The sequence below is a fragment of the Lactuca virosa genome, chromosome 3 (assembly GCF_052849685.1).
Source record: "Lactuca virosa cultivar CGN04683 chromosome 3, Lactuca_virosa_CGN04683_v6, whole genome shotgun sequence".
In the NCBI taxonomy this organism is placed as follows: domain Eukaryota; kingdom Viridiplantae; phylum Streptophyta; class Magnoliopsida; order Asterales; family Asteraceae; genus Lactuca; species Lactuca virosa.
This window is the reverse complement of record NC_136428.1, coordinates 379,844,579-379,850,839: the sequence shown is the minus strand read 5'-3', so window position 1 is coordinate 379,850,839 and position 6,261 is coordinate 379,844,579. Positions and strand designations below refer to the sequence as shown.

The following is a 6,261-nucleotide window of genomic DNA, read 5'->3' as shown; positions in this document are numbered from 1 at the left end:
AGTAGTACGGGCCCAATACTACCTTCCACACCGCATCAACATTCATTCCAAGTCCTCCTCTTAGGATCCCAGATCACAAGTACTCTACATCTCGCTAAGCATAGGCTACCCTTCGGTAGACTTCTCATAAGCTCCTCACTGCTACCTACTCACTCTCGAAGCATCTCATAGCAGCAGTAATCTCCTAGGCTAAAGCATCACAAATCAGGCCACTCTAGTCCTAATATGAATACCTAGCCTACTCTAGCATGCATAACATATCATATCATATCTCATAACACATAATGTAAGGCTATTTTGGGAAATCACCGTTCGGGCGCTGGCTGATCGTACACACTGCTCCGTTCTGCCTTTCTCAAAATCTTTTACTCTTTTAGAAAAATTGTTTCTTTTCTGAAAATTTTCCTCAAATCCTCAGTTTGAGTTCAGATACGCCCGAAGGTTCATCCGAATCCCTCAAACCAAGGCTCTGATACCAACTTGTAACGACGTAAATTTTCAAAACAATTTTTCATTTTTAAATCATCAAAAACAATATCATAACAAACTGTATCCAATGTCATCATAACAACAATTCCCAGAATCTCAAAACATAATCTCTATGAGTGTGTACAGATCATGCCGGCGCCTTCCCGCGATCCTCGCTAGTACCTGAAACACATAACACAACAACTGTAAGCATAAATGCTTAGTGAGTTCCCCAAGATACCATATACAACACATACACCTTTCCAGGCCATAACTCTGTAGGATCTTCCGATCCATGTGTCTCAGGGGACTTCCGTCCCGAATCCCCGTAGACCTTCCGGTCCTACCCGTATCGACCTTCCGGTCCGTAACCTCTTGACCTTCCGGTCCATATCATCTTGACCTTTCGGTCCATATCAACTTGACCTTCCGGTCCTTATCGTACATAACATACATAACACATACATATCACATAACAACATACAGCTCATACATCTCATAGCATATAAGACCTTCCGGTCACACATAGGTACCCTTCCAGGTACAATATAGTGGGAAGACTCACCTCGATGAAGTCGGATAAACTCTCGTGCTCAATGTCCTGACCTAGCCTCCTCCTATTATTCAAATAACATCCCGATCAATATTCTCTCATAGTCTCATCTATAAAGATTGGGTAGAAGGCCATTCTACCCCTCTCTGAACTCTCTTGAATCAGTCTTGACCAGAACCCTAAAGTCAACGAAAGTCAACGGTCAAACTTTGACCCGACTCGTCGAGTGCACAAGGGCGACTCGGCGAGTCCATGCGGGTCCTCTGAATCCTTCCAGGCTCTCTTGGCTCGTCGAGTCATCCTTCCACTCGACGGGTTCCTCCGGTCGCGAATCGTGGGGCAACCCCGACTCGACTCGTCGAGTCCACTTATGGACTCGGTGAGTTGCTTCCATGCTCACACTTAAATGACCTTCTGAGGTCAGATCTGCTTCTCCAATCTATAGATCTGACCTTCCCAAGCATGATAATCACGAAAAGGTTCGAACTTTAGGCCCATGCATCACACTATCACCTTTATATGCCAAAATAACTCTTAAAATGATAACCTAAGCCCCAAACTCATAAAGGACTACATAAAGCTGGAGAATGGGGACTCTCTGGAGCTCTCAAGGTCAAGATCTGATGATATTGACACAAGGGGACATCACATACACTAGATCCCTTACCAAAAAGAAGAGAAAAAGCCCTAGATTCATGAAATCTATTACTCAATGAAAATGGACATGAATCCTTACCTCCCACAGCAGCTCTGCACCAAATGATGGAAGATTTGAGTCCCACAAGACTGCCTAGCTCGAAATCCTCCCTTCCCTTTGCTAAAGCACACCAAATAATGATGAATTAGCCTTCCTCTTGCACCACAAACGATCTCTCTGCTCTCTAGGGTTTCTTAGGGGTGAAGTGGCCGCAAATGAAGGCCATAAAGGCCTTTAAATAGGGCACAGACCACGAGAATTAGGGTTTCAATCCACAGCGCGGACTCGTCGAGTCCACCCTTTCCGACTCGTCGAGTCCGTTCATTAATCCAGTCATCACACGCGATCCTACTCGACGAGTCTACGCCTCAACTCATCGAGTCCCTCCCTTTTACTAAAAAAGAAATACTCAAATTGCCATGCCTGGAAATCTGGATGTTACAACACTTCCCAGTTATTTTGAACGACATATATTTTATGCATCCCTCTGAATATATCCTCATAAAACTTTCTTGACCTCAAGGTAGTTTTTGGCTAAGCTCCCAAGCATACATATGGTAAAATAACCCAGAAAGAACTTGGCAAATTGCCTTATTCTTTAAATTCTTCAACTTGAGTCCTCAATAATTTTGATCTTCTTTGAACTTTTCTTCATAATATTTGATCTTCATAGCTTTCTAGACTCTTATTCACTCAAACTTTGCAACTTTTTTTTTCTTTTTTCTTTTTTTTATCACTCAAAGCTAAAAATCCTAAAAAAACCATATGCTTAAGCAACTGAACTTAACATCAACCCTGATTAATTAGAGGTATTAGTCTAAAGTGTAATGACTATATAAGTACTCCTCGATACATTTCAGATACACGACGCTAAAGATATTATGTCCCTCACACTAAAAAAGGTTATGTTGTTGTTCCATGATTTCACTAGGATAAGGAAGCCACAAATATACTATAACATATATTGGCTCAATTAAGTATCAAAGCTCTCATCGGATCATCCCACACAACACTAGCAGCTGAGATCTCAACACAATAATATAACTATTTTTTTCAACTAGATTCAATTTTAGACCATTATTTCAAGTCTTTATATCTAAATTTCTTTTAAAAATCCTAGTCATTTTTAAAAAAATTTATCAGTATGCTTGCATTCCTATATTCGACCCTACCCCACACTTAAATGATGCAAAGCCTTCATTGCATGCACAAACAATTAAAGAACATAAAAGTAAATATGGAAAATGGAACAGACTCCCTTGGGGTAGTAGTGGCGAGATAGAAATTGAAAGTTCTGTGGTTGACATCTCGTATAATGGCTGGAAAACAATAGGTTTGGACTATTTGCTCATGAATGCAAATGTGTCGGATTAAAATGAACCAAAAGACCCATCTTCAAAAAGTGTGCAAAACTTGGCTACGTCGTGGAATTCTTACGCCACGAAGTGGTGGTAATAATGGACAGAGTCTGATCGGGATAATAACAAATGCCACTGTGTGGAGGTGATAGCCACATCTTGGAGGCTTTACATAATGTCTTTTTGAGCCAAAATGTAATGCGTCTTTACTTCTTAATGGCTTAGGACCATTCTAGACCTCTTCTTTTTCAATAAAATTCTTTCAAACTCCCACTTCATCTGATAGGCACCCACACTTATTCAAAGATGTGGCTCTTGATTGTAATCTTCTAAAATCTCTTGACTTTCTTCAATTAAGCTTCTTCACTACATCCATTTCTCTGAATAATGCAAAATAAGATCAAGAATAAGAGAAACACATCATCATTCGGTTAAACAAAAAAACAATTTATAAAATAAAACGAAAAACTAAAAATCAAAAAGAAAATGCAAAATCAGTAAAAACGTCGGGTTGCCTCCCGATAAGTGCTTCTTTTTGAGGAGTCGTGAGTCGGACTCCTTCCTACTCTACGTTGTTGTGATTGGGAGTGGGGTCTCCCTTTTCTTCTTTTATTCTTTCCATTTTCTTTTATAAGCTTGTGCCTGCCTAATGTACCCCTTTTTTGTCTTTTATTTCTTCCTTGTGTTGGTGCTTCCTTCGTGTTTTGGTTTCAACCCCTCCCTTTTTTCAGCAAGTTTCGTCTTACCTTCCCCTTCTACTTGTTCTCTTGCTTCCACTTCCATCATATGAAAAATTAGCTTTTTTTTGTCTTGTTCAATCTATTTTTTGCTCATCTCCTTATCATTACTAGAATCAAAATTTTTTCTTCACTTTCCTCTTCCACTTGAACTTTTGGAGTTGTAAGACCGAAATCTTCAAAAACCATGGGGATTGAAGCTCTTGGATTGGTAAACTTGACTTCTTTAATTTGAGGCTTCTCCTATTCTTTGATCTCTTCCTCCATCAGTTTTTTCTATTTTCTCTAGCTCGTTGAGACTTTCTTCTACTCTTTTGTTTTCTTTTACACCCTTCAAATTGCTCACTCTTAACACCTCATCTAACGTTTCGCTATGACTCGCTTATTGGTTCATTTCAAAAGTTATTTCTTCATCTTCTACACGAAATGTTAGCTTTGAATCATGGATGTCAACATGGTATCGTACGCTGCTCAAGAATGGTTTTCCCAAGATTATGGGAAGGTCTTCGTCTTTTTTCATGTCTGAAACCACAAAGTCCACTGGAAAAATAAATTTTCCAACCTTCACCAATAAATCTTCTACAATTTCGCATGGATAAGTGATTGAGTGATCCGCCATTCGAATTGTCATTCTTGTCTTTTGTAGCCTTGGTAGTGCAAGCTTCTTGTAAAAAGAATAGGGCATGAGATTTATGTTATCCCTATAATCGGCTAAAGCATTTATTGAAGTAGAATTTTCAAATTCGCAAGGCAAAGTCAACCTCTCATGATCTCCTATTTTTATTGGCAACCCCTCAATGATGGAAACAACATACAATTCATTAAGCACAGTAATAGGTGCTTTTTCCAACTCCTTTCGGTTCATTATCACATCCTTAGCGAATTTTGGAAGTGTAGCCATAGATTTGTGCAATGGAGCATTAATTGAAAGGGATAGCACTTGTTCCATAAATTTCTTCTGTTCCAGCTCCAATGGGTTTCACACGGCTCGAGATGGATATAGCAGTGGAGGTTGATATGGTTTAAAAGAAGAAGAATTTCAATTCTTTAGTGGCCACGACGTGGCCTCGTGGTTGCCATGCCGTGGGCACTGGGTAGAGGACTTTTCAGTTTTTTCTTCAGGCTTTACTACTTCTGGCTATAGATTGGAGTGTTTGGTAGTTGTATCGTACATCACAAATGGCTCAGAATCAACTTCTTTTTTAGTGTATATTTCCATAACATGAGATCGAGGATTTTGATCGGGAGTTTTAGGTTGCAATCCCTCGTTTACGATTTTGGTCAATTGAACCAATTAAGTTTCGATGTTCTTAATAAAATCATGTTGGTTCCTTAACGTAGTGTCAGTCGTGTCATGTCTTTCTCAGAAACGGCTACAAAATGTGCAAACATTGACTCAAACTCATATTTGTTCTCGGACGGTGGTTGTTCTTTTTGATAAAAACCTCGACTGGTTTGCGTAAACTTCTCTTCCTTGGCTTTATTATATTCATCATATGGTAACCACTCCTTTTTAGGTTTTCTCCGGTCTTCATCATACTTGTCTCCACTCGAGTAACATACTTGTGCCTTCCGGTTCCCATTTGCATCTAAATCGCAATCTTTCTTCAAATGCGACCCATTGCAATTATCACACCCAACTCGTATGACATGTATACATTAATCCATAGTCATCATTCGCCGATCCATATTCTCAAGTTTAGCCATTATTTCTTCCAAATTCTCATGTGCTCCATCTCCACTTCCTTTACCTTTTGTAGCATCCTCTCACGGGTTATGGTATTCTCTTGAGTGCTTCGTGAGTTCCTCAATTAATTATTTGATTGTAGCGGGATTCTTCTTAGTCATTGCTCCTTGATAATCAAGAGTTGCCTCATTGTCACATTCACCCCATCATAGAATATAGAAACCTGTTGTTGCAAGTTTAAGGCATGTTGAGGATAATTTCTTAGAAGACCTTTGTATCTCTCCCAAGCTTCGTATAACGACTGTCTAATTTCTTGTTGGAAGTTAGCAATCTTCTTTTTTAGTTTGGCAATCTTCAAAGGAGGACTAAATTTCTCTATGAAATATTCACAAAGGTTGTCCTAAGTTTTAATTGTTCCAAGAGCTAATGACTTCAACCATATTTTTGCATCTCCAGTAAATGCCACAGGAAGCATTCTCAGTAAAAATGCATCTCTTGAAACATTTGGAACATTCAAATAGTTGTCAATGTCCAAAACTTCACTGATGTCCTTGAAAGAATCATCATAATCTTTCCCAGAAAATGGAATTTCTTTGAGCATCGAGAAAATATGACCCTTAAGTTCAAAGTTAGTTGCAGCTGGAATCATGGGTGGTAGTAAACCAGGATCATTGTCATTACGCATCCTCCTTTAGTACTCCTCCATCGTCATCATGGTTATGTCCCATATCTTCTACTTCACACTTTATATCTTCATTTGA

The 6,261-nt window shown here is 39.2% G+C and overlaps 1 protein-coding gene and 1 non-coding gene across 2 annotated transcripts; one reads left to right on the top strand and one right to left on the bottom strand.

Annotated features, from left to right (window-relative positions):
* Positions 1 to 4,195: 4,195 nt before the first annotated feature.
* LOC145164965 (uncharacterized) lies at positions 4,196 to 4,714 on the bottom strand. Its single transcript, XM_079083607.1, has one exon. The coding sequence runs from the start codon at positions 4,712 to 4,714 to the stop codon at positions 4,196 to 4,198; it is 519 nt and encodes a 172-aa protein (XP_078939733.1).
* Positions 4,715 to 5,739: 1,025 nt separating this feature from the next.
* LOC145168044 (small nucleolar RNA R71) lies at positions 5,740 to 5,846 on the top strand. Its single transcript, XR_013741638.1, has one exon. It is a non-coding gene; the product is annotated as a small nucleolar RNA R71 (small nucleolar RNA).
* The last annotated feature ends 415 nt before the right edge of the window (positions 5,847 to 6,261 follow it).